The 26,434-nt window shown below is 29.7% G+C and overlaps 9 protein-coding genes across 11 annotated transcripts; 5 read left to right on the plus strand and 4 right to left on the minus strand.

The window, feature by feature from the left end:
* The first annotated feature begins 37 nt into the window (after positions 1–37).
* LOC124492462 (G1/S-specific cyclin-E1) lies at positions 38–1,939 on the plus strand. Its single transcript, XM_047055370.2, has 5 exons — positions 38–259; positions 319–373; positions 434–1,304; positions 1,369–1,514; positions 1,590–1,939. Coding segments are annotated over exons 1-5 (1,221 nt in total). The 5' UTR covers positions 38–257; the 3' UTR covers positions 1,737–1,939.
* LOC124492487 (RNA polymerase II subunit 5-mediating protein homolog) lies at positions 1,932–2,663 on the minus strand. Its single transcript, XM_047055398.2, has one exon. The coding sequence runs from the start codon at positions 2,661–2,663 to the stop codon at positions 1,956–1,958; it is 708 nt and encodes a 235-aa protein (XP_046911354.1). The 3' UTR covers positions 1,932–1,955.
* Positions 2,615–4,175, plus strand: mRpL3 (mitochondrial ribosomal protein L3). The gene is made up of 2 exons (XM_047055369.2): positions 2,615–3,847; positions 3,904–4,175. The coding sequence occupies exons 1-2, from the start codon at positions 2,823–2,825 to the stop codon at positions 4,106–4,108; spliced, it is 1,230 nt and encodes a 409-aa protein (XP_046911325.1). The 5' UTR covers positions 2,615–2,822; the 3' UTR covers positions 4,109–4,175.
* Positions 4,176–4,683: 508 nt separating this feature from the next.
* ND-30 (NADH:ubiquinone oxidoreductase core subunit S3) lies at positions 4,684–5,699 on the plus strand. Its single transcript, XM_047055393.2, has 2 exons — positions 4,684–5,398; positions 5,452–5,699. The coding sequence occupies exons 1-2, from the start codon at positions 4,757–4,759 to the stop codon at positions 5,617–5,619; spliced, it is 810 nt and encodes a 269-aa protein (XP_046911349.1). The 5' UTR covers positions 4,684–4,756; the 3' UTR covers positions 5,620–5,699.
* Alg2 (alpha-1,3/1,6-mannosyltransferase Alg2) lies at positions 5,635–6,956 on the minus strand. The gene has a single exon (XM_047055371.2). The coding sequence runs from the start codon at positions 6,872–6,874 to the stop codon at positions 5,654–5,656; it is 1,221 nt and encodes a 406-aa protein (XP_046911327.1). The 5' UTR covers positions 6,875–6,956; the 3' UTR covers positions 5,635–5,653.
* Positions 6,957–6,958: 2 nt separating this feature from the next.
* LOC124492422 (protein VAC14 homolog) lies at positions 6,959–9,976 on the plus strand. The gene is made up of 5 exons (XM_047055299.2): positions 6,959–7,200; positions 7,271–9,006; positions 9,082–9,235; positions 9,303–9,503; positions 9,577–9,976. Coding segments are annotated over exons 1-5 (2,193 nt in total). The 5' UTR covers positions 6,959–7,099; the 3' UTR covers positions 9,578–9,976.
* A 498-nt stretch (positions 9,977–10,474) lies between these two features.
* Positions 10,475–18,297, plus strand: LOC124492426 (uncharacterized). Its single transcript, XM_075735228.1, has 8 exons — positions 10,475–10,699; positions 10,900–12,790; positions 14,120–14,915; positions 15,878–15,939; positions 16,024–16,097; positions 16,225–16,985; positions 17,085–17,222; positions 17,296–18,297. Exons 3-8 carry the CDS (start codon positions 14,829–14,831, stop codon positions 18,130–18,132), a joined length of 1,959 nt encoding a protein of 652 aa, XP_075591343.1. The 5' UTR covers positions 10,475–10,699; positions 10,900–12,790; positions 14,120–14,828; the 3' UTR covers positions 18,133–18,297.
* Positions 18,298–18,364: 67 nt separating this feature from the next.
* Positions 18,365–19,463, minus strand: LOC124492507 (uncharacterized). 2 transcript variants are annotated; one of them, XM_047055424.2, is made up of 5 exons: positions 19,246–19,463; positions 18,979–19,084; positions 18,736–18,912; positions 18,565–18,672; positions 18,365–18,502 (listed from the first exon to the last, which is right to left on the minus strand). In XM_047055424.2, the coding sequence occupies exons 2-5, from the start codon at positions 19,066–19,068 to the stop codon at positions 18,410–18,412; spliced, it is 468 nt and encodes a 155-aa protein (XP_046911380.1). In that variant the 5' UTR covers positions 19,069–19,084; positions 19,246–19,463; the 3' UTR covers positions 18,365–18,409. The 2 variants fall into 2 exon arrangements, with proteins under 2 accessions (XP_046911380.1, XP_046911381.1); XM_047055425.2 differs by lacking the exon at positions 19,246–19,463 and adding an exon at positions 19,167–19,197.
* Positions 19,464–20,204: 741 nt separating this feature from the next.
* LOC124492480 (uncharacterized) lies at positions 20,205–21,482 on the minus strand. Of its 2 annotated transcripts, XM_075735152.1 has the most exons (4): positions 21,407–21,482; positions 21,061–21,301; positions 20,587–21,002; positions 20,205–20,526 (listed from the first exon to the last, which is right to left on the minus strand). In XM_075735152.1, exons 2-4 carry the CDS (start codon positions 21,226–21,228, stop codon positions 20,316–20,318), a joined length of 795 nt encoding a protein of 264 aa, XP_075591267.1. In that variant the 5' UTR covers positions 21,229–21,301; positions 21,407–21,482; the 3' UTR covers positions 20,205–20,315. The 2 variants fall into 2 exon arrangements, with proteins under 2 accessions (XP_075591267.1, XP_046911346.2); XM_047055390.2 differs by having other exon boundaries at positions 21,061–21,444.
* Positions 21,483–26,434: the final 4,952 nt, after the last annotated feature.

Raw genomic sequence — 26,434 nt, forward strand, 5'->3', positions numbered from 1 at the left:
CTCTGGCTGAACAGACAACTTAGGGATCTAATGTATTATACATGCATGCATGCATGCATAGCATAAACATTACGCGCTTTTTCTATCGTCTGTTTCGATTTGTCCAGAATTCTTGCCTGGGTTCATGATCTTGTTATACAAATCGAGTCGTTGGCCATTTCATTTCGAAGTTTTTACAATTCACTTGTCGTGGTTATATGGTTATAATTTATTTTTTAACTTATTGTAATTAATTAATTGTTTACCATAATTCTAATATGTATGTATGATCGTTTTTGGATCTTTATTGTTTCAATAATATTTTCATTTTTTTTCAAGGAATAAAAAAGAAAATTCGAATATTCGATCTATAGGGTGTAAAAGAAAAAGTCACGTAAGTTTCAGTGTTTTTAAAATATTTATCAGATTTTGTTAATTCTGTTTCTACTATTAGGTTTTGGATGAAGTCGACACAAATCGTCTGCCATTTAATGATACTCAAACATCCCAAAATGTTAGATCAAAAAAACAGAAACGTTCTAAAAGCACATTGAAAAACCCCTATCAGAAAGAAAATTTGACAAATGAATTAACACCATCAAGTACAATTTCAAGTTCACAATATCATTCGACATTCGAAAACCACACTCCATTACCAAATTTAAATTTTGCGAATTCGGTTGAAGTTTGGAATCTTATGTTAAAATGCGATGATACATATAAACGTGATTCTGATTTATTTAATCACCATACATCACTTCAGCCAACGATGCGAGCTACATTGCTTGATTGGCTAAATGAAGTTTGTCAAGCATATAATTTAACCAGGCAAACTTATTATCTTGCATTAGATTTCTTTGACCGTTTCCTATCTATTCAAAAAGATTGTCCAAAAAAGAATCTTCAACTAATTGGAATAACATGCCTATTTATTGCGGCAAAAATTGAAGAAATTTTTCCACCCAAAATGAATCGATTCTCGTTTGTTTGTGATGGAGCCTGTAGTGATAAAGATATATCCGACATGGAACTAGTCATCATGAACACTTTAAAATGGGAACTTCGTCCAGTTACACCAATCGCATGGCTTAATGCATTCTTCAAAGTTTATACATTTTCCGATAAAGAAAACATAAGCAAATCAAAGCAACAAGTGAATGAATCATTTTTGATTCCAGATTATGAATCCGAATTATTTGTTCATATTGCCCATCTTATTGATCTCTGTACATTGGATGCTGGATCATTAGCATTTTCTTATTCTGTGATAGCTGCTTCAGCATTTTATCACTTTACCAGCGAAGATGTTGTATTGCATTGCACAGGTATGTACTAATATCGTGTGTTTGAATTGTATCTACGGAAAAGAATAATCAATTTTTAATTTAGGAAAAACACTTGATCAATTACAAACATGCGTCGAATGGATGGTACCATTTGCAATTGCAATCAAAAATGCTGGACTCGATTTTCTTACAGATCTTAATAACGAAAAATCTATGATTCAAACGCACACAATCAGCCTGGAATTATTGGTTTGTAGTTGAATTTTTTTTTGTATCGCCATTCATTTATTTATTTTTTTTTTAATATCTATCGGTATAAAATAGCATAGTGCACAAACTATTCAAGCTGATATTGAAACGGAAAAATTGACTGTACTAGAATCTTCTGAAGCCAGTTCTTTATGTCCAATGACACCTTCCAAAATGGCAAGCATGCCACCAACGCCACCTCGAAGTACTGGAACTTCATAAAATCATCTTTGCCAATTCAATTTTTAGTTTCGTATTTCATCATCAATGGATTCGAATCATCCATCCATTATCATTTTAAGAATGAAATTTTATTCTTTAATCATGATAGTCAAATAACAATAATTAATTGTATAATTGATTTCGATTTTATTTCGAATATTTTTGTGCACGTATTTTTTTTAAAAAAATATTTGACAAACGATTATTCCAAGAGTTTAATCATTGATTTTTAATCCGACTTGCTTTGAATTTTGATTGTGGACGATGCGATGTTGAGATTGTTGTTGTTTCCTGTTTCTCCGATGGCTGTGAATCAGGAACGAGTCTTTCAATTATTTGTGATTTGAATGGCTGATCATTATCATTTTCCATTTGTTCGTTTTCATATTTAGCAAAAATGTTATTCAACTCTTCTTTAGACATTTCTTTTGATCTATTTGATTTATTCTTGTTTTTCTCTCTAATTTTTTCATTTCGTTCACGTATCCATTGTTGATATTCTTCTTCAGTACAGGTTTCAGTTATATTGACAAATTGACTACTTTCTTCTTGGAGATTGGTGGTCGTATTCAGCCATTCATTAATTATGGATTTTTGACGCTCAAGATCGTTAAGCTTTTCTCGACAAAATTTTAATCTCCTTTCAACAAACTCGATGGCTTCTTTTGTTGATTTTTCCACAAAATAATTATCACCAAGAAGAACTAATATTTCATTCGTATGATGAATGTAACCAGGCATATAGGCCAATTTGGTTCCACCGATGGGTATCATAATATCATGTCGAGTTCTATCAGCCAATGTTGATAGTCTTGTTTTCAAATGTTCATAATCATTAATGTATTTGGTGAATAGAGCAATGTTTTGTTCGCAAACATTTAATTCATAGCGTTCACGATTGAATAAAATACCAAAATTTTCTTCCATAGTTTTTTTTTTGAAAAAATTGTTTTTTTCTTTATTATTTGATATACTTGGTGAATATTATGGATCATTCATATAGATGGATACACGAATGCCAACCATGTGATCGGTTGCGTGTTTGAGAATTTATGGGAAAAATCATTTTTCACCTACGTTATCAAAATGTTTAGATCGTTAATACAAATATATAGTAAGAATTTTGGCCGAACATCAATCAATCAATTATCGATCAATATTAATTTGAATGACTCGAAAACAGTCAATTCTATATTAACAATATCCGTTCGAAATGGAAGATTTTCCGCACCAACTACCAAACGTCGTAAAACTTATCCGTATCATTGGTGGCCAAGAGCGGAAAAAACTTCGACACTGAAAAATTATCTAACAAAAGAAAATCAAAAATTTTTGGATGATATCGATCATAATAAGATATCACCTTTTCAAAATAATAAAAGTCCGTTGAAAATCGAACAAGTTGAAAAATGTCAATATGAAGAAGGATCAATTCGTTGTGGAGTCATCGCAAAAAAGATTGGCGTACAACCAATGTGGACGAAGAATGGACAAAGAATAGTGACTACCGTTCTTCAAATAATTGATAATCATGTAATTTCCTATATAAAAAATGAAGATTTTATCCGTGCACGAAGACCATTCTATAATCAGCATAAATATAAAGACATGGATGTATTAATTGTTGGAGCTGAAAATGCGAGTCATTTAAATTATCCATCATCTTATCTGGGATTATTCCAAAAGGCTAATTTACCTCCCAAAAAGAAATTGACCAGATTTTTTATCACCCCAAATGCAAAATTGACCCCAGGTACAGCATTAACAGTAAATCATTTCTGCGTTGGTCATTATGTTGATGTTTGGGGAAAAACTAGAGATTATGGTTTTCAAGGTGTCATAAAACGATGGAAATTCAAAGGTCAACCAAAACAACATGGTGTAACTAAAGCTCATCGACGTCCCGGTACGATAGCTCGAGGTCGAAAACTAATGGGCCCATTAAAAGGTACCAAAATGGCTGGCCATATGGGTTCAGAACGAAGAATATTGAAAGGTCTGAAAATCTGGCGCATCAATACCAAGTATAATGTTATTTGGGTTCATGGACCGGCTGTTCCAGGTGCAAATAATTCATGGGTATACATTTATGACACTACATCGAAAGCAAAGTAAGTCATTTTTTGTCCATTCGATTGTCCAAAATTAATCTCTGATTCTTTCATAGAAAATATAAAAAAGACAATCATCCACCATTTCCCACTTATTATGAAGAAGAAAGCGAAGAAAAATTGCCCGAAAACATTTACGACAAAGATCTTCATCCATTTGATGAACCATCTTTGCTTTTTGAAGAAACCGAGGAGGAAAGAAAGGCTGCATTGGCTGCACTGAAAATGACCAAGAAAGCAAAGATTGCCAAGATTCGTTAAAATCCATAATATTTGTAAAATTAGTCAAAAATTTTCAATAAATCATATGAATTTATTCAATTATAAATTGCATTTTACAAGAAAATGATAGACTATTAGCAATTAATTGAGTGGCTAAAATTATTTCATATTTATCGGATCGATCTTAGTTGTTTCATCGAATTTGAGTCCAAGATTGGCAATGTTTGCTTCATCTTTGATACCGTAAGCGTTGGCGACACGTTCCATATCTTCTTTCAATTTTTTGACAACTTCGGGACTCGAATCTACAAGGCCACCAGGAGCACTCTTGGCTTTGTTACTGTATTCTTTGATTTTATCAACGAAAAGTTTTTGGATCGGATCTGTTGCTGGCGAAGCTGAAGCAAAGCTTCGACAGATGATGTTTGGGGAAAAAGTAATCTGCAAACGCCTTAAAACAAGCATGATGTTGACCAATTCAAGACAAATAGAATAATGAAGATGATGAGCACCGAAGAATTTTAATCACCAAAAACAATCGCAAATAATAGGTTAGCATGACCTCATGAGCAATTCATATATGTCGTTTTGTTTTGTATTAAAATAAATGACTCTCGATTGTTTATATAGCCCATGAAAAGGACGTATGATATTTTTTAATTGAAAGTTGAAATTCATCGTGAAATAATGATTTCTTTACGAAATTTAACCCGAATTCAAAAGCTATTGGCTTTTCAAAATGTGTCAAGATTAGCGCCAATCATTTCAAATTCGTTATTATCCAATCGAGAATGTTCAAACGTAGCGAAAAATACAAACGACAAACAAATAAAACCTACTTTCTATGCAATCGATGAAGAAAAGAAACAATTTTTGACTAATTTTGCCACCTATTTGGCTGAATGTATGCCAAAATATGTTGAAAAAATGCAAATGACCCATACGGGAGAATTAGAAATAATGGTTTGTCCGGAAGGAATCGTCACTGTCATGGCTTTTCTCAAAGATAACCATGCTGCCCAATTTACAAATTTGTCTGACATTGCTGGCGTCGATTATCCAAGCCGCAAGAATCGTTTCGAAATCGTTTATAATCTTCTTTCATTGCGATATAATGCACGTATTCGTGTTAAAACTTATACGGATGAAATGACACCAATCGATTCGATTTGTCCAGTATTCAATGCTGCGAATTGGTACGAAAGAGAAGTGTTCGATATGTATGGCGTTTTATTTCATAACCATCCTGATCTCAGGCGTATTCTAACCGACTATGGTTTCGAAGGATATCCGTTTCGTAAAGATTTTCCTCTTTCTGGATTTGTCGAGGTAAAATATTTATTTGAAAGAATCTCTAATCTATTTATTATTCCCATCTTTAGTACCGATACGATGATGATAAAAGACGTATTGTAATCGAACCATTGGAACTGACACAAGAGTTTAGGAAATTTGAATTACAATCACCATGGGAAACATTTCCTGCGTTTAGAGAAACATCGCCAGTGCAAGAAATCCCTTTACCGGAAACCAATGATAATAAAAAATAGACACGCCATGAATAAGTAGAAAATAAAAGAAAAATTATTCATTTTGATTTATTAAATCGTTCACAATTTTGTTTAGTTCATTTTTAAATTTTTGATAATTGAATTTTTCAACCACATGATGATGGCCTCTTGATCCCATTTGATTGGAAAGAGTTTTATCTTTGATAAATTGATGCATTGCTTCGGCAAATGAATCGGCCGAATTAGGTTCGCATAAGAATCCGGTTTCATTGTTAATGATTGTTTCACGTGGTCCACCACAATTAGCTGCAATTACTGGGCGATTCATATACATAGCTTCTAATGGTACAATACCGAAATGTTCATTTTCGGGCGTATAAATGACAGCTGTACAATTTTGTAAAAGAAATTGTTTTTGTTCACCGGTCAAATTTTTCATGAATGTCACGTGGGATTTAATTCGTAATTTTTTCGCCAGCTGATTCAATTCTTCAGCATACTCAAGATTTTCTATATTTTGAAGATCATATCCACCAGCAATAATTAAATGTATTCGAGATCGATCCTTTTCTTCCACGTAATCAAATTTATCGTAAAGAGCTTTCAAGGCTTCGATTGCAAGCGCAATGTTTTTCTTTTTCTCATAACGATTTATAGAAAGAAAAATTGTGGCCACATTTTTAAATTTAGCGTTTAAAGTTCCGGGTATTTTTTCTTGAGCTGATTCGGCAAAATTAACAACTGGATAAAGAACTTTGGTTGATACATTGGCTAATGATTTAAATGTTTTATGGAATACTTCATCGGTGAAATAAGAATTGACCAAAATCATGTCCGAAAAACCAATGGCCCATTCTTCAAAATAATCGATGGGAAAACGATAAATTTTCTTTAAAAAAGAATCGTGTTTGGATAATAGTTGATCAGGAAAATGACAGTAAAAAAGGCATTTATGTTTGAAAGCTTTCAATATTGGAACACCACTGGGAACTTGATCACAGATGATCAAATCAAATCGATAATTTAAGATTAAATAGATGGTTAAATAAATCATGCGGATATATGCCCAAAAAGCCATGAACAATCCGAATGTAGATCGTGGTATCCAATCACCAGCGGTTAACACAGGTATCTGACCATTATTGGTTTCTTCAAAACAATGATTTCGATCATGATGAGAAGTGAATATGACTAAAGAATGGCCACAATCTTTCAGAGCCAAAGCTAGATCAACAATCAATCTTTCGGCTCCACCGATTCCAAGGTCAGGATGAAGAAACGCAATCGAAGACATTGATATGGGGGATATGATGAAATCAAATCTTGAAACCACGTCAGGTCCTTTATAATGTCCATTTAAACCTTAGGTAGAAGGAGTATGTAATTTTGATTTTTGATCCAATGATGTGAAAAGCTCAAATATATATTGAGTGAGTTATCAAATACAGATGATTTTGAAAAATAAAATTAGAATTACCTCGCCCTCAGACAGATCTACGTTGATGATTTCTTTTGAAAAATGGAAGAAGATATACCGATTCAATTGCCGGTGACATTTGTTCGTCTTTTGAATGATAAATTGTTTGAGAAAAAAAAGGCAGCATGTCGTGAGATTGAAATGTAAGTTTAAAAGACTTGAATCAAATAAATGAGTGAATTAATGTATTTTGGATTTAAAATTAATTTATAGAATGACAAAAGAATTGAATGCACAAAACAAGACCAAGCAGATAAAAAAATTGATTAAATATTTGGTGGAGACATTCATTGATAATTCGGCGGCTAATTCAAAAATAGGCGGTCTGATTGCTGTTTCCTCGGTGGCTATTGCTTTGGATACGGACGCTAAATTATATCTTGATGATATTGTCAAATCCATTTTTGTTTGTACTCATGATTGTCAACGTGATGTAAAATATCGAGCTTTGGAGTCATTGTACAATGTGGCCAAAAGTGTTCGCAGCGAAATTCTAATATATTTGGATCATATTTTCGATATAGTTATACGTTTGGGTGAAGACGTCGATGCCAGTATTCGAGAAGCATCATTGTTAATGGATAAATTGGTCAAAGATATTGTGATTGAAAATCCAAGTTTTAATATACGAAGCTTTGTTGATATAATTCGTGAAAGAATATATGCCATTGCATCGAACACAAGAAAATTGATTCTTTCTTGGATCAGTTTTTTAGATAGCTTACCATACATTGATCTACTAGTTTTCATTGAAGATATTCTTGATGGCTTGTTAAAAATCGCATGTGATCCAAATGTAGATATTCGGCGTACATCGGAAAATATACTTGAAGAATTTTTCGTCAAAATTCAAAAGAATCCAAAATCAGTGGAATTCAAGCAATTGATAAAAATAATTTTGATACATGTTCAAACTGAGAGTCAATTAGTGCAAAACATATCATTGAAATGGTTAGATCAGTTTATTATGTTGGGAAACAAAAACGATATACTCTATAATTCAGCTCATATTTTAGCTGTGATTCTTCCCTGTCTTTCATACCCGAATGGCGAGAATGAAGGATATGATAATGACAATTTTCAAAAAAAGAACACCGATCTTGCAAAATCAATCAACGAAAATCTAATAAATCTTGTCACCAATTCCAAATCATACGATACTACTAAAAAAATTGATATTGAAAATTTAGATAAAGATCAAAACGACGAACAATTTAAAATTTCAAAAATATTAATAGTTTTGTTGAATGAATTGGAACTAGGCTCAAAAACATCACCACAAACTAAGATGGCCATTCTTGAATGGATCTATCAAATCTATGATCATTTGAATATCGAAATCGATGAATATTTAGAAGATAAACTTGTGAATATTTTGCTTACAACTTTATGTGATTCAACCGATAATGTTATATTGCTTGATCTAAAGGTATTTTGCAAAATCATTTTCAAATACTCGAATGAAGAAAATGAAAAAGAAAATTATCGTAAATTAATTAAACCTCTGGTTGATTTATTTCATAAAAATCTAAATATTCTACGTGATCGTGGATCATTTATAATTTGTCGTTTATGTGAAAATTTAGATGCTCAACAGGTGTACATTACATTCTCGAATATTCTATTAGAATATGACCATAAATATATCTGTTCCATGGTATACATATTAAACACTATTCTTTTGACATCAAAAGAATTGACTGCCGTTCGAAATGATTTGAAAAACATGAAATTAATAGATTCAAAATCATCGGCGCATAAGTTGTTTGATTTTCTCTATAAAACCTGGTGCTATTCATCTGTATCGGCCATATCATTATGTTTTTTAACTAAACGTTATAAATTAGCCTCAGAGTTGATTTTACATTTTGGCAACATTAACATTAATATCGACATCCTTTTGGAAATAGATCAACTAATTCAGATGCTCGAGTCACCGATATTTACTTGTAAGTGCCTTTGCCCCTCAAACTTATTTTTTGCATATATATTGATTTTATTTACTAAAAAAAATCTAATTACAGCATTACGACTCGATCTTCTTGATCCTAACAATAATTACTATCTTTGTAAAAGTTTATATGGTTTGTTGATGTTGTTACCTCAAAGTGAAGCATTTCATTTATTACGAAAACGTCTACAGTGTATACCAGATTTTTCTCCATTTGAAAGTAAAAGGTATGATTTTTTTCTGGTTCATATTTTGATTATTATTCATTAAAAATTATTTTTTCATTTCACACAGACCATCGGAAACAAATAAGGCAAAGCCAGCCAGCATTTTTATCGGTAATCAAAACGATATGGATAAAGATTTCTCTTTAAAGCTAAAATATTTTATCGATATACAACAATCATTGGATTATAATAATCCAAATTCACATTCAATTCTTACACAACCACAATCAACATTATCATCATCAACTGCCGGTGTCAATAATAATTGGTAATGAATAGATTTCTAAATTATCCGTGGCTCATGGCTTTTTTTTGTTTCTTTTCAATGTTGAATTTTATAGACATTTTTTTCCGCAATTTACTGAATTGGAAATGGTTATCATAGTTTCATTCGAAATCTCATTGTGCCTTGTGATCACACAATGCCATCAACAAAAAAAAACGAAACAAAAGAAAAAAAAACGAGAAAAGCACCTTGAATGTCACGACTTTCTAATTGACTCAATAAATATACAAAAATTAGAATGCAAAAGAGTCGGTTATTTTGTTTCTTTAGTTGTTTCCAACGTCAACATTCATTCATCATTCATTTAGTCTAATTTCATTCATCAAATTGGAGAAAAAACCGAAAAAAAATTGCACTGTAATTACCAATTATTAAGATGCATTATGACTAATGTATTGTTGGTTTATATAACCTTATTATAATAATAATAAAAAACATTCATGATTTGAAATTAACTGATCTTTTCCAGTGTGTGTGTGTGTGTCCGCTTTTTTAGTTGTCTATTTATCAAGTTTGACAGATCTTGTTTGATAGCCAAAGAATTTTATTTTCCATTTTTTTTGTAGTTTGTTCGTTTACATAAATCATTGATTTTAAGAAATGAAAAAAAAACAGGCTTAGCTTTGGCTTCCGAATGGATGCATGAATGAATGGATGAGTAAAATGTAAGAGGAAACAACAACAAGTTTACTCATCGAATGACATGACTATCGAGGATTGTTGTTGTTTGAATAATCACAATGGGATGGCTTTGTTATCGTGTAAGATTAAGAACTAGAGAATTGTGATTATAAAATGAACAAAGAAATGAAATGGGAGCGACGTGTTGTTGTCGTCCAACAAGAATCGACAAATACACACACACACACACATGCTCGAACAAATGATCAACTTTAAGATTTTTTCAGTTAATGACAAGTTGTATTTCGGGTATATCTTGTCATGAGTCATTCACTTATTCATCAAATGTTGTCTGTCACCTTTGGCACCAAGCTTGACGAAAACTTGATCAGAAAAGTTTACTCAACTCAACTTTTTCGTTTAAATCTGTTGTGTTTACTAGCATTGGTTTTGATTTTTTTTTTTTTTTTTTTTTTTGATAATTTTCTTTTGGTTTGCCAATCAAAATCCAATAACCTTCATTCATGGAATACATTATTAGCCATTTGACATCCATTGTAATGCATTGTAATACTTTGTATACTTACTTTTTTTATTTTCAATTTTTATTTTCACTATAATTTTTCAAATTGAAATTTTATTGTTCTATGAATTTTTTTTTTTCATACGGTTCATTTGGTTTATTTTGAAATGAAAATTTTGTATAACACATAAAAAAAAATTAGCCACTATCAAATTATTATTTGTTTCATTTCAGTTCCCCACCAATATATCTATTTTCAATTTGACGTGGCTAATTTGTTTGTGATTCAACAACAACAACAAATTTTTCATTTCACACGCGTGTATTTGTTGAAACAAAAACAAATTTTTTTTCTTTCTTGACAATTTTCATCGGCTTGAATATTTTATTTTATTTTTTTTTAAAATTTTATGTTCATCAACAACATTATCATCAAATCATTACAACAATGATGATGATAATCATTATAAAATAGCAAATGGAAAAAAAAATTTTCGCATACATTCATACAATGACCGACTAATTTGGCCAAATTAGTTTTATCCATAACCAACATGTTCATCTAATATTCACATCGGCGACAATCATCATACAACATAAGAATGATGATGAACTTATGATGATCCCCAATCTTTATTCATCATTCATATCTCTCTCTCTCTCTCTCTCTCTCTCTCTCTCTCTCTATGAATGATGTCAAATTTTGTGTTCTTCCTTATCAACTTGTATACACGATATTTAGTCCAAGTGAATATCGAAATAAAAACAACAACAACAACAAAACAATTTACAAAGTTAATTAACAACTTTGCCCATTATCCATAATGTTCATTTGTATGTGTGTGTGTGTGTGTGTGTAAATTCAATTAAACAACATTTTCCATTAAATGTTATCTGATGTGATTATGAATAGATGAATAATAATTTCAATCATCATCATCATCATCATAATCAACACTATGAATGAAAAATCATTCGATGCATCTCATTAGTTATTTTTCTATTCATTTTATCCGTTTCATCATCATTATCATTAAAATCTTCTTAATCATTGTATGTAGATCAATCAATGTTCCAAAGGATCGAAACAAATAAATTGTCTCTCTCTCTCTCGTTTGTTCTTCCTCTCTTGTTCTTTAACATCCTTTTCCGAACCAAATCATGTTTTAATGATTTTCAACCAAATATATTCACCGACCTCATTGTCCATTTTGTTTTCTCTTCCTATCATCATCATCATCATCATCATCATCATTGTCGCCGTTTTCATTCATTTCATTTTATCGGAGCAAAAGTATTTTTTTTATATATTCAAGTCCGTCCGTGACTCTTTTCCTTCTTTTTTTTCGGTGATCCTCGGTTGGCTCTTTTGTCGTTTTTTTTTTTCTCTCTCTCTCTCTCTCTCTCTCTCTCTGCTTTTCTGAATGTGTAGATGAGATATGACTTAATGTTTCTTGGTTGTTGTGAATTCATTCATTTTTATTTCATTCATTTATTGATGGTGGTAATGGATAGAGTGTGTTCCGAGACACGAAATCAAAGTTCATTTGACAGCGACAACGATAAAAAAAAGTCGTGCTGCTTTTGATGGATATGTGTATGTGTGTGTGTTTGTTTGTTTGTATGCATGCTTCACATCATTTCATCAACCCATAAGCATCGTTCAGTTTTCTTCTTTTCACCAACAATAACAGTAAACCATTTTGTCTCATCAAACAACATTTCAACAGCCATTCGAGATGCTACATTATACACAGTTATTTAGCATTAGTTTAATTTTTCAATAGTGTTTTTTGAATAAATTTCTTTGCACATGTGTGTGTGTATGTGTGTGATATATGAATTGAAGCCAAAAAAACAAAACCGAACCCAATGATTTGAATGTGTCACCAGTCTGTTTTTTTTTTAAATCATCACCATCATATCATATCTATCCATTTAGTTTTGTGTGATGTACTTGATATGTTTAAAGATTTTTACATCAATTTTTATCGACATTCATCATTTTCGTTAACTTTGAAATGATTTTGTTGAATATGTTTTGGTGGAATTAAAATTTTTTTTTAATTTATTTTGATTTTTTCCTTCTGGCCGATCGAATGAACAGACACATATATTTAAAATCGTAAGTTTATTTAACAAAAAAAAAAATTTCTTCACGATTAAATTAAGAATGGTGATTATGTTTTGAATAAAGCATGATGACGAAAAAAAAAATTTAAAACACGTCTCTCAACCATTTGTGTTTAGTAAATTATGCAATTTTTTTTACAATTTTACCTATTTCACGTATTTGTTTTTTTCTTGTTTTTTAAAATTTCAATGCAACTTGTTGCGGTTCCAATTGGAACAAACAATTTTTTTTGCTCTGTCATATATTCTTGTTGTAAATTAAAAAAAAATGTAGAATTAATAATAACTTGTTGCCAAGTATATCGTTATTCCACGTTGGCAACCTTAAACTACATGTTATATTTCATGTCATGTGTGATATTTATTGAGTCAAATTGTTAAATTTTTTTTTTTTTTTTTTTGGTTCATCTTTCTTTTCAATTATTATTTCATATATGATGATCATCATAATCATTGTTATATGAATGAAAATCTCTTACACAAATGTCGATCAATAAATGAATGAATGAATGATGATGACGATGATGATTATAATGACGATGATGATGAAAAATCTGCAAGTTCCTTGTCAGTTCAGTCATTTTCAATTTATAGTTATAGGAAAATAATTTTCGTCCTTTTGAATTGTGATGTTGATGATGATAATAATAATAATAATAATAATGGAAAAGAACAAGCCAGGTATAGCCATATATAAATAAAAAAAAAATTATATGAATGAAAAATTCGAACGTAAGCAATTTCTATTGATATCCTTATCGATTGAAAAAATGTGAAAATTGATTCAAATTTTTTTTTTCAATTGTTGTTGACACACAATATGTTTATATATATACAATCAAATATCAAAAAATAATTTACCATTATTATTATTGTTTGATCTATTTTTATTTTTATTTTTTTTTTCTTGACATCATCATCAACATTTTCGATAATGGTCGTTAAGATCCTTATCGAATCTTCATTATAATAATGAAATTCAAATGCATCAATCAGATAGAAAAAAAAACAAAACAAGAAACAATGACAATTAAAACGAGATTAACGATAATGATAACAAAAAAAAGAGGCACTCGATGGTCAGTTTGTATTTGTATTTAAAGATATTTAATTTTAGAAAATCGATAGCTGTGCATGTACAAAATTAAAATACTCAATACATTCGAATTTGTTTTTTTTGTTTTGTTTTATTTTGTTTGATTTTCAAATTTCAGAACAGAAGCTTTTTGTTAGGAAATGAAAAGCTAAACAATTTTAATTTATGTTCGTATCTTTGATTTCCTTTTCTCTCTCTCATACTGACCATTACCATTATCATTAGGTTCTATTAATAACTTTGAATTTCGGATATATATGACGAATATTTTGCAAAAAAAAAGGAAGACAGTAACATCAACATAACCGAAAATTTAGTCATATTTTTCTTCGACTTTTGCACTCTTTGAAGTAGAGATTGGATGTTGGTCGTTTCTATCCCCGAACGATCAATGATCAATGACCACAAGTCATTATTCATTGCAATATTATCAGTCATAGTGAAATCATTTTTCATCATCATCATCATCATCATTTTTATTTTGCTCTGGATTTCGAACGGTTAAAAAAATTTTTTTGACTCATTATAATCAGATTCGGTTTTTTTTCCTTCACTACCATACTCTACTGTATGGATTGGAGTCATCGTTTGTCGTTTATTAAGATGAATTATTTGTCCAATATTTTTCGATCGAACATGATCATCAATCATTGCAATCATATATGGAAAAAAATGAATGAATAATCATAAGTTGTGTAATCTATGACTTTTTTTTCAAGAAAAAAAAAACAAATAGATCCAGCTGAACTAAATTGGAAATAAAGCCAAAAACTTCAATGAATTTAAGACGGTAATCAATCAACAAACACGAAGAATATAAAAAAAAGACGAAATTTCATCAGAACAAAGTGGTAAAAAAAATTATCAGTGAAATTTAATTTTCAATTCATTTTGGTGGAGAACAAGAAAAAAAAACAAACGATTGACGATATTTATGATGGATACAACAACAACAACGGCTGTCGATCGCGATGGAAATGCATTAGGTGGCCTATTTCAGAATATAATTGTCGATCTAAGGGTAAAGTGTCTGTTTCGAATTTTTTTTTTTCATTCTAGTTTTTTTTTTTTTTTGATTGATCATCGCAATTTGAGCTTTTTTTTGATCAAAAAAAAAACATTGTAATTACACACACACACACACACTGGTTTGATTTAGAACCTGAAAACCACAAAGCAAAAATGGATCGAGGATTCGCTCAATTCATTCAATTTATTTATTCATTCATTCAATCATTCATTCATTCACTGAAACATATCGCACATAAGTTGTCAGACTTTTTTTTCTTTTCATTTTTTTTCATACAAGATAGCCATATATATTAGTTTATTAACGAAAATATTTCATCCTTAATAAAGCAAACACTTTTATATATATTCATTATTTCTGTTATGATGAAACCGCATCATTTTTTTCCATTATTGGAATATACTTTTTTTTTACTTGAAACGATGTTAATATATAGGTTTTAGTCCATAAAAATAATGATGATAATCTGGCTCTCGTTTGGATTACCAGGCCCAAATTTTTTTCCCCTTCTAGCAGAATATAATAAACACATTTAAAATTAAAACTCTTGTTTTCTTTTTTTAGTAAACATCAAAATATTATTGTAATTTATAATGGTGACTATCTTTAGAAATTGAATTCATTCCAAAAAAACAAAAAACAACAACAACAACAACAACAACAACATTGAATGAAAATGGCATGTCGGCTACTTTCTCCACACACATACACATACACACACACACACACACACACACAAATATTATGATGATTTTTGCAATTTCGCGCTCCTTAAAATGATGATCATAATGATGATGATGATGATGATGATGATGATAGCCATCATTATCATCATAATCATGAATTGTTTTTCTTCCTGCTCTAGATTATTATTTTTTTTTTGTTTCTTTAATCCAAATGTGTTGATTATTGTTTTTTTTTCATTTTTAAAATCATTTTTAATATTCCAATAGAATGGCGCCAACAATTGGGATGATCTATTATTGAAAGCCAACAAGTTTCATCTACAGCTAAAGTAAATATTGTCATTACATCAAAAAAAAACACGTTGATGTTTCATTATTATCGTTATTATTATTTTTTTTTTGTACTTACTTAGATCAACCATAAGCTCGTCGACCGCTTTTTTGGATGCCTTCCAGAAGATTGCCGACATGGCTACAACAACCCGAGGTATGTTTAATTTTCAGTTAGTTAAGCTTTTCTTCATGATTGATCTGTCGTTGAGTTGATCTATAGTCGGCGTTGGTTTTAAAATTTTTCATTATTTTTTTATTATTATTATTATCGTTCACCACAGGAGGAACCAAGGAAATTGGAAGTGCATTAACAAGATTGTGTCTAAGAAATCGTTCGGTCGAAGCTAAACTAAAATCATTGACTAGTTCATTATTCGATAGTTTCATTTCACCATTACAAGATCGTGTTGATGAATGGAAAAAAATTATTTCACAAATCGATAAGGAACATAGTAAAGAAATAAAGAGGCTCAAACAATTCCGTAAAAAACATTCATCAGAAATGCGTGTTACATCGGCTTTTGCCAACAATACGTTCAGGATGAGGAAACATTTACCACGAGGTAAATTGAAGAACGATTTCCCACGTATTGGTTCCATGTACGATGTGGACAAGATTATTGAATCTGTTGATTGTAATAATAAAGAAAAATATTTTATGCTCGAAGAGGTAGAAAAGAACTATGTACGCCGTGCATTGATTGAAGAACGAATACATTATTGTCTTTTTTTCAACCTTCTTCGGCCAGTCATTGAAGAAGAGATATCAATGCTACAAGAAATAATCCATTTGGAAGAGATTCTCACCACATTGACTAGCCTGACTAATGATCCACATAAATTACCGACTTCAAGTGAAAATTTTTTACATAGTTTACAATTGAATGATTCAATAGTTCCAATACTTGATTCAACCTATTCAGAGTATGGTTCTCATCATCATAATCATCATTCTCGAAAATCAAGCATATCATCCATGGACAGTTTGAACACCCTATCAACTGATAGTGTTTCATTTAGAAATGTAAAATCATTATCACAGGTAAGCCGTTGAAATTTTTTTTTTTTTTTTTTTTTTGATACAGTTATTTTCAATTTTTGATTATAATCAATTTGTTTTTTTTTGTATGACAATCAACAGCCAAACATTATACCTGGTTTCAGACCGAAAAGCATCGCCTCACAAGATTCAGGTTTTTTATCACACGATTATAATATTCCCAACATTGGACGTTTGGTAATCTACAATGGTGTCAACAAGATTAATAAAGATTCAACTGTAAGTCATTAGTTATTTGTAAATATTTTCTTGTGCTAAATTGATTTTTTTTTTTGAAATTGTTTTTTTATAGACTGCTGATAAAGATCGTATTTGCATGTTGAATGGAAAATCGATTCGATGTTTATCGACAATCGAATCGAATGATGAGAAAGAAATTAAAGAAAAAGTTGAATATGCAACAAGTGCACCATTATATCATTCGAATACTGCTTGTCCACAGCCAATCTATGTCAATATTCATGATGCCTGTGATCGTACACGATTCACATCGGAAGGATCATTGACGCCCACTAATCATGATATTAATCCTATTGAAAATAGTAATTATAGTAAATATTATAACACTGTAAACAATTCAAACAATTTACAACAACAACAACAACAACAACAGCAAACAAACGTAGAATCAAATCATACATGTACGAAACCAAAACCAATACCACCGAAACCTCCTATGCGTCATAGTTCTAAATTATCAACCAATACAGCAAATAATTCATTGCAATTTATGACGTCTGAAACAAGTAAAAGATCAACATTGATTTTTGTTAAGAATACTGATAATCCGGATTTCCCGCCTCCACCACCGGAAGCTTTCATACGACCAGCTGAACAATGTGAAAAAGTTGCTGATAATCTATGCTGTCTTTATTCGGTTCCAAGCAGGAATTTAGTATTTTGCGATAACAAAGAATGTCTACAAGATTATAATAGACAGACATATCGAACGCCAATATATCATAGTACATCGTTGAATGCATTTTCAATGGATTCGAACCAATCATCGTCATCGATTAGCCAGCAAGAATATCACAAAAATCATGACGACAATGGTTGCCATGATTCTCAATATGACAATCATCATCATTATCAAAGTTCAATTAATTTATCATCTAAACATCATTGACATATTATGCAAGACAATTGATGAAGAAATTATGACGATTTTTTTATTTTATTTTTTTTTTTGACTAGTCAATAAGCTTTCAAAAATTTTTTATTATTATTATTTTAAAATTAGTTGTATTCAGTGTTTATGAATTAAAATCTGCTCTTCAAAAAAAAAAAAAAATAATGAATTTTATATTGACCGCCTTTTTTCCAGCAAATCGGTTTGATTAAATAAATGAATTTTGAACCTTGAATCATTTAATATTGAATTATATTTTTCGAATATGAAATAATTATGCCGAAACTGTTAATGTTCCATTTCGAAACCAATTGTATGATATTTTCAAAGAATACGAAAAGGCAATCATTGCAAGAAAGCCGAGAATCTATAGACAAACATTTAGATATTATAAATAAAATGAATTTTAATTTCAAATTTTACACTTACACCTGCAATAATATAAGCAACCTGTGGTCCATGGTCACAACTAGCAAATATGATGAAAAATGAGGCAATCAACCAAAGAATCAAGGCGACCACTTCATTGGCCATTAACTAAATTTAAAAAAAAAATTAATTTAAAATGCATTATTGAACATTAAAACCATATAGGTTTACCGTCAAAGGAAGATTAATATATTGTTCAAGTTGTCGATAGAAACGTGTGATAAATATGATTATCACTAATATGGAAAATATTAGACAATACGAAGCAATGAACACATAAAAGTTGACACTACGTAAGAATTTGCAACGAGGTATTTCGATGACAATCAAACTCAACAATGAAATAACCTATAAAATGATAATAATTGATTTTAAAAATAGAAACAAAACAAAAATTCAAATCAAAATACATACAAATTGACAAATTCGAACCAAACCAAGTTTGGTTGAAATAAATTCCGTATCAAAGAATGGTTCTTCAGTAGTATAAGTTATTTCAGCCATTTTGATTATTGATTATCTATGATCAAATAGATTGAATATAAAAATAAAAATGGTCATTACAATGAATAAGATTCATAATGAAATAGAAAACTTGTTACATCATTAAGTTTTACAGCAAACATTCAAAATATATAACCATTTATGGTCATCATTATTTATGGCCATACATATACTCACCGATATATATTGTTGGATGTATGTAAAGATGATGATGATGATGTTGATTCGAATGAAATTTTGTTCTCCACTTGGCGCTAGATATGCACATAAAGATGTTGCTCTTCTTATAATGGTTCTAGTTCTTTTCCAATAGAGTGTTTGTTGCTTTTGAAAATCAACTATTGGTATAAAAATGATGGCTGTATGAAAAGCCAAGCCAAAGAAAAAATTGAAATACAAAGCGCTAAACACTAAAGCTAAAACTTTTGAACATTCATTCCCAAAAATAAGAATAAAAACTTTTATTTTTCACTATTTAATCGTATAAACAAATTCATACATCAATGATGGTAATTGTGACTCTATTTATAGAGATGTCACGATCGGTGGTTGTTCTCCATCATCACCGAATTCACACCACTATAATTTATACTGTCCTAAATCTTTTTTTTTCAGAATTCATTTCTAACATTGTTGTTTTTAGACAAACTATTTCTGAATAACCGATGTGAATATTCATAATTTTGAGAAATTTTTTTTTTCAAGATATGAGCTTAAGGCCAAGACCAACATTGTTGTTGATAAAAGTGCTAATTTTGGATTGTTGGTTTTTCTTTTGGAAAAATTCTGGTCAATGTGGCCTGTCAACAATAGGATAGCTCGTTCTCTCATTTTCAGATGTATATATGGCTAAAATTAGAATCACATCCAGATCTAGAGCTCAAAAAGCAACAGCTTTCGTTTTTTTTTTTGTCGCGTGCCAAATTTTATAATCAACCATTTTCTGGTTGACTATCTTTTACGCGACCACATGTTCAACATTGATGAACAGAAGCCAATAATAATCATGGTGCGAATCATCACAATCTATTTGTATATTATTATTACAGTAAAATTTCGATTAATAAATAATTTTATTTCATTATATCAACAGTAAATGATAAATTTTGACCATAATATTCAGTGGTAAAAAAAAATTCAAATGTACAAAAATATAAATGTGAATTGGTATTGTAAAAAATAAAAATTCTTTTATGAATCAAAACTGATCACTGATGATTTTTCTGTAATAGACATCATCGTCAACATTATCGATGATTCTGATTTGGCAGCGTTTTTTGATGATGATGATGATGATGATGATGATAACGATGAATATTTCGTTTATGTTCCTGATGACGTAGACATGATGATTCTTCATGTTTATATAAATAGCTTTTCAATGCGAATGTTTTACCACAACGTTTACAAATGAATGGTTTGGTCATTGAATGTGTTTGAACATGTGCACGTAGATTGCTAAAATTGTTGAATTTGGAAATTAATTAATTTTCTATTCTTCATTATCAAGATAAATACCTTTTATCGGCAAATGCCTTGTTACAGATATGACATTTAAACGGTTTCTCACCGGTATGTGTACGGATATGGCCCTGTAATAGCCATGGTCTACTAAAACATTTACCGCAATAATTACAACGACAACCTTGTGTATGTGTTCGAACATGCATCGAATAGGCCGGCATCGATACATAGATTTTATCACAATGTGGACAAACACGTGCTTTTTTATCTGTAACACTACGATGTGTTTGCCTATGACGTGTTAAATTCGATGATGTACTATAACATTTACCACAATCAATACAAGCATGAATTTCATTGCCATTATTATTACTGTTGTTGTCATCGTTGCTATTGTGATCATTATCATTTTTAATAATATTAATCTTGTTTGAGAATGTATTTGAAGATTCCGAAAAATTCAAAATCACCTGTTGAATTACAATAAAAATATATTCAAATTCAGCATTATTCGATTTAACCACTTACTTTTATATCAGATTTAGCCAATTCAATTCTTGTTTTTGGTGATGATTCGGATTTTTCATTTTCATTTTTTTTATTTTCATAATCATCTTTTTTGTGGTTATGATTAGCAATTTTTTTCGATTGATTGACATTGTTGTCATCATTATTTTTATTATTATTATCGTTCATCGACAAGTTAGAATTAAATTTTAATATTTCATTCGATGAACGTCCATAACGTTTATTGGTGATTAAAAATGATCTAGGCATGATATAGAATTTTTAGCAGAAAAGAAAAATTAAATCATTAGAATAAACACTTTGTGGATTTTCTCAATCACAATGTTTAATAATTATTCATAACCACCATTGCAACAAGAATGAAATGAATGATTTTTTTTTTTAATTCATCATCATCGACCAAAAAAAAGCATCTTTTTCTGTTTATAGAATTCTTCCATCACACACACACACACACACATACTGAACAATGTGATTTCTTAATATATAAAAATGAGTAAGAATTCAACAATTTTGTTTGGATAAAATTTATAAAACTATTAGTATATATGCAAACTGTTGCATATTTCTAAAATTAACTATCTCGAACAATTCTGAATCTGGTACGCTGGGTGGCTGTTTTTTTTTCTTCTTCTTCTTCTTCTTCTTTTTCATTAATGTTTATGGTTTTTAGCCCGCTTGGATTTAGATTCAAACGCACACACATATTATATATACACATACAAACACATCTTATTATATACAACGCATACAAATCTAATATGAACGATTGCCAACATAACAAAACAAAACCACCCAATGAACCATCCGAAACCACCCAATTATAGAGATGAAAGGAAGAATAAAGATTCTACTATAAATAATGAATAGTTTTTTTTCTACCAGATGATACGGATGATCCAGATGATGATCATACATCTTCAACAAAAAAAAAATGATACACTTACAACAACCAATGGCCACTACTTATTATGTTTCTGCATGGTTTCATCATGATCTTTTCTATGAAGCAAACAACAACAAACATAAAAGAATCGTAAATGTCAAACACGTGAATAATGTCTTTTTCCGATGCCATTTATATTGACAAGTGGTTATTTTAGGCATATGTATCATCATCATCATCATCATCATTATTGTTGTTGCTGATTTTCACAGTAGCCTTTGTCAAATAATTTACTACACTACATAGACACCAACAAACAAACATATATACATCATTATGGTCACTGGCATCTGGGCAATCTTGCATTGTATCGTATACATATGGTTTTTACACACACACATTTAATTACATTACCAGGGTCAAAGTTCATTATGGGCCATAATAATATGGACCTTATTTTATTATGATGATGATGTTGATGAGGAAACAAAATTCTATTATTATATTATTAACAGTTATTGTGTGATCGTTAAAATTCCACAAGTGTTTTAAGTATTAGGATTTATAACGAAAACGATGCAATCATTTTTGGCATCGTTTTACAAATCAAAATACAATATGTCTTCCTGTATGTGGATTGATTATTTTATTTTTTTTTGTTCTCTGTTTCCAAGAAAAAAAAATTATTGGAAATGAATCAAGAATTAAATCAAACACACACACACGCATTCAATTCATACCAATCTGAAATTGGTAAATACTAATAAAAAATTCGATCGTTAAAAACATCAGAAAAAAAAGAAAAATTTATTTATATCCAATTATTAGAATTGCGGAGCAATTTTTATTCTGTTTTTCTAAATTCTATCATTCAACTATTTTTGAAAATATTCAAAATGGTGGAATATTTTAAATATAAAAATTTGATTTTATCATATTTTTCCATCAATAGATGGCAGCAGTAATCATTGGATATGATTCGAATCCTGATCATAATAATAATTTAAAAGTCAATGATTTCTTTGGATCAAAAATTGATTGTTTTTTTTTTAAATTTTAAGTTTTATATTGAACAAAAAAAAGTTCATTTTTTCCTTTGTTGAAAAGATCCATTTCGATTATATAAACTCGATTGATGATGATGATGATCTGAATAGAATGCATGGAAAATGATATTTTTTTTTTTTTGATTTCAAACGCCATCATAACATTATTATCATGCGAAGTTACCTTGAAATGTTTCCAATTTTGTTCCATTTATTTCTCTTTTTTTTCATTGTATGACTTGAACAAATGGCTGTTATCTTGATATCTAAATCTATAATCTATTATATATGATTATTATTATTATTATTGTTGTTGTTGTTGTTGTTGTAAATTCTCTTTCGGTTTGTTTATTTATTTATTTTTGTTGTTGTTGTTGTTATTTTGGAGACTATTATAGTATCCATTTAAAAAAAAAATAAAAAGTTGAATAGATAAATGACAATGGCATCAAGGTAGATTGTTGATAATGATGATGGTGAAGGTATCGAAAAAAAAGCAAGGCTTGTCTATGTATGTATGTTGATATTGGATCATCAACAAAAAAAAAATCAAATCAATGTTAATGGCAATTTATAATACCTAAACAAGATAAATAAACATTATTATTATTATTGTCTAGGACCGAGTATGACCGATGAATAGTATAACAATATATGAACATTACCATTATGATTGATAAACAAAATAAAAAATAAAAAAACATCGATCTATTTCAAAATTGATCCAAAAGTCAAAAAAAAATGATAATATTGACTATAGGAAAAAAAACTGTTGTTATTATTGTATCATCATCATTATGGATAGATAGATTGGTAATGATAATAAGATGGCAAAAAAAAATAAAACATACGCATCAAATAGTGTTATCTTATAACTGATCAAACATTCTTAAAAAAAAAAAATTTTTTTTATATACAATGTTTGTAAGTTTGTGTGTGTGCCATATGCAATCATATGGATCATTTGATAATTTTTAATTTGTTTGCTTTTTTCTTCTTTAAACCGTACAATAATAATGTTTTTTTTGTTGTTATAGTGCCTTATTTGTTTGTTTGTTTGTTAGATTTGATATCTATGATCATTACACAATCTCCAACATCCTTATAGAAAAAAAATGTCTTCAAATCCATTCAAATCTGATATCCAAAAAAAAAAATCTTATATAAACTTGAATATATATACAATGGTCAGCTAAATTCTTGATCGAATGATCATGTTCTTAGCTTTTAAGCAAATTCTGATACTATTGTGACCGACCAACTGACTGACCGTCCAACCAATAATGTGTGTATATATCATGAATTAAATATAAATGGAAAAAAATCATTTAAATGATCATATAATGATCATGTTGATCAATTAAAGAAAAAAACAAAATAAAATAAAATAAAATAAGGACCATGTGATTGACCTCTTTCGCATACTCTCTCATCATAAAAAAAATGATTCTCTTTTTTCAAAAATTCAACACATTCTCACAACATACACAATAGATATATAAATATAACCGCGAGTGTGTTTGTGTGTGTGTGTAAGTGCGTGCCAATGTCTATCGGTTCGTTAGTACGTGCAAAAAAAAAAAAAAAAAATAATAAAAAATTTCAAATTAAACAATTGTTTGTGTGCGTGTGTGTGTGTGTGTGTGTGTATGAATGTGGGCAAAAAAAAGAGAAAGTAGTTTCAATGTATTTTTGGTGACACAGTAACCTCAAACTTGGAACTCGACAATAATAACAACAACAACAACAACAACAACATCATCATCATCAGACTATAGATAAATGAAATTTCATTCTCGAAAAAAAAACTGTTTTGGCATAATCATCATCATAGAAAGAGAGAGAGAGAGATAGAGAAAATAGTAACAGTTTCAAATGGATCGAAAAAAAATCTTTTCTATGTCTATACACATTGCTCAGGGACGATCGAAAAAAAAAATTATAGCCAAGAAAAATGATGATGATAATAATAAAAATAGCAGCAATATTGCTAGCAAAAATAACAAAATAAAGTTCAAGATTATTAAAATTCACATAAAGAATCGATTCGAATGAAAATTGATGATTGTTTTTTTACTTTGCTGCGATTGATATTGCACACACACACACACAAACAGATATGATTTGTTATTATTTGAAAATTTCCCACATAAACAAAATATATACAAAACAAAAAGAAAATACCGAAATTAAAATCAAAAATCCGTTCCTTCACACAAACACACACACGGCATCATCACCTCAATCACACCTTACAAACTCTCATCTATTTCCCTTGCATGGAGGTGTGTATTGAAAAGGAAAAAATGCACACACACACACACCGAGCGCGGCAAAAAAAAGGTCAAGTTCGAAGTCATCGATGCATTACGAATATTTTTGAACAAGTGTGTGTTTGTTGATAATATAATTGCAAGAATTGGTGCTGGCTCGTCGAAAGACACAATACAATGCAAATACTTTTGCAGAATGTAAACCTGGCTCATTTACACACATACATCAAGCGTCTTAATGATTTAGATAGATTAGATTTTCCTTTAAAATACATCAGATCATTTTTTTTGATTGATTTATAATCTCTTATTTCGGGCCATCTGGAACCATTTATTTATGGTTCAAATTTCAATATGGATCGATTATCCAAAAATTTTTCTAGATTCGAATCGAACGTTTTTTTTCTGCTGATTCGGTGATTACAATTATTATTTTTATATTTTTTTCAAATTTTTACTATTACTGAGAAAGTAAAAGTTATTTTTTTTAAATTTCTGTTTTTTTTCTTGTTGTTGTTGTTGTTGTTTTTGTTATCGTCCCGAACAAACAAGTGTCTGCCTGTGTTTGGATCGTGATGGAGAAAAAAAAACATAACGAATGGCTCCAGCTCCATCCATCCAACCATTCGTTCGTTCATTCATTCATTCATTTGTTCGTTATTTTCAGTGAAATGGTGATATGTGTCAAGGTTAAAAGCAAAAAAAAAAACAAGTGTTATATGATGATGATCGAATTTGAAACGAAATGGCTATAGTGCCACTTATAATGCAATGGCCCATAAAAAAAACAAAACCTTTTTTTCTCTCTTCAATTTAAATCGATTTGCTTGACTTGGCTTATTATCGTTGTTGTTTTTGTTGTTGTTGTTTTGTTATAATAATATCCAACCATTTTATGAATACTTTTAAGGAAAAAAATAACCTGTATTCCTTGAATACCGATATAACCACAAAGAATTCAATTTGAATTAATTCAACAACAAAAAGAATTTTTTTTTTTTTTGAAAATCTTTGATATATTTCATCAATTTGATTGATTGATAACAAGAAACGAGAATTTTTTTTAAACATTTAAATCCTATATATAAATGTTGATGATATATAAATAAAGCAAAAAAAAAAGAAAAGAAACAAACAAGAAACATTTTTGTTCATTTGTCGAATATATA

Source organism: Dermatophagoides farinae, chromosome 1 (genome assembly GCF_024713945.1).
Source record: "Dermatophagoides farinae isolate YC_2012a chromosome 1, ASM2471394v1, whole genome shotgun sequence".
Taxonomy (NCBI): Eukaryota; Metazoa; Arthropoda; class Arachnida; order Sarcoptiformes; family Pyroglyphidae; genus Dermatophagoides; species Dermatophagoides farinae.